This window comes from Nanorana parkeri, unplaced genomic scaffold (assembly GCF_000935625.1).
Source record: "Nanorana parkeri isolate BGI_ZX_2015 unplaced genomic scaffold, ASM93562v1 scaffold1259, whole genome shotgun sequence".
NCBI classification, from domain to species: domain Eukaryota; kingdom Metazoa; phylum Chordata; class Amphibia; order Anura; family Dicroglossidae; genus Nanorana; species Nanorana parkeri.
This window is the reverse complement of record NW_017307527.1, coordinates 401,399-402,596: the sequence shown is the minus strand read 5'-3', so window position 1 is coordinate 402,596 and position 1,198 is coordinate 401,399. Positions and strand designations below refer to the sequence as shown.

The 1,198-nt window shown below is 38.3% G+C and overlaps 1 protein-coding gene across 1 annotated transcript in view; it reads right to left on the bottom strand.

Annotated features, from left to right (window-relative positions):
- Window positions 1-1,198, bottom strand: part of LOC108797316 (Hermansky-Pudlak syndrome 3 protein-like) — a 41,691-nt gene that overhangs the window by 4,290 nt on the left and 36,203 nt on the right. Inside the window, exon 17 of the mRNA XM_018568896.1 lies at window positions 428-518. Within this exon, the coding sequence (XP_018424398.1) occupies window positions 428-518 (91 nt within the window). The remainder of the gene's footprint in view (window positions 1-427; window positions 519-1,198) is intronic.

Below are 1,198 nucleotides of genomic sequence, written 5' to 3'. Positions count from 1 at the left end.
TATACACAAATCAGTGACAACAGATGGCTTTCCATCAACTGGGCTGATTGCCTGTAAATATATTTAGGCAATTTTAAACCATTTGTGTTCCATCAGTTCGCCTTATGTGCAAATTGATTTGTTTAATCCTAGTTCCATATAATAATAACATAATATAATAATATCCATAATATGGGCGCGGCAGCAATAAAAACATTTATTTTTAGCAGAGTTGAGGGAGGGTAAAAAGTATGTCAACTTTTTATTGACCTGTGTTCCCATAGAAGATTTCCCCTCACTTCCTATCGCAGTAATGCTATGACAGGAAACCAGATACATTCTCATTAGGACCACAGTAAATACTAAAACCCGACACAGAATCTAACCCATACCCCACTTTATCCATGCAAAAAAAGACTTAAAGACAACAGGGGCCATGCCCTCTCACCTCTTAGGGATGAAATAAAAATGTCATTATCTTTCCCATTTTTTCGAATGCGAGAACACAGTTCAGGTAGTAGCTTGTTCCACCAGAGACCCTGTGCAGAGAAAAACAAGAATTAAGAATATGATTAACATCTATCACACAGTGTCTAGCAAATCTAAACCTATAGTTAAGCAGCTTTGGAGCTTTTTATCTAGCGATATATTAATAAAGAAGTATTGATTTAATACATGATTATTTGCATACTATATAATTAGGGAAATAAAAGCCGCTTTATAAATGTAAACAGAAATTATTTCTTGCTTAATGTCTTATTTACACGGCAGACTAGCATTTGAAAGCCTAGGTCTCCACTTTCTTCAGCATACATATGTTGGTGGCTCACACAGTGTGCTCATCCATTGTCTGGCCACTTGGAAGGAGGACCAGCATCATGGTGTGTGATCATGTAGGCCAGGGCTCAAAATTTCAAGTCCTGAGCTACTAGCCAGGCCTTAAGAGTTACTCGCCACTAGTTGCCCCACCTAACCCCAACCCTGCCTCGGCCTTAACTCTGCCCCTAAACCCACCCTCTTAAATTATCTTATGAAATTACACTTTTAAATGTTGAAGGCAGAATAAAGTTACAAAAATAAATATTAACAACAACAATATTAAGATAAAGCAATGTAAACATTGCGGCCCTCCACATCCCCACATATAAAATAAATACCCTCCCCCCTGTTCTCTGCCTCCCCCCATATAAAATAATACCCCACCGTTCTCTGCCCCCAA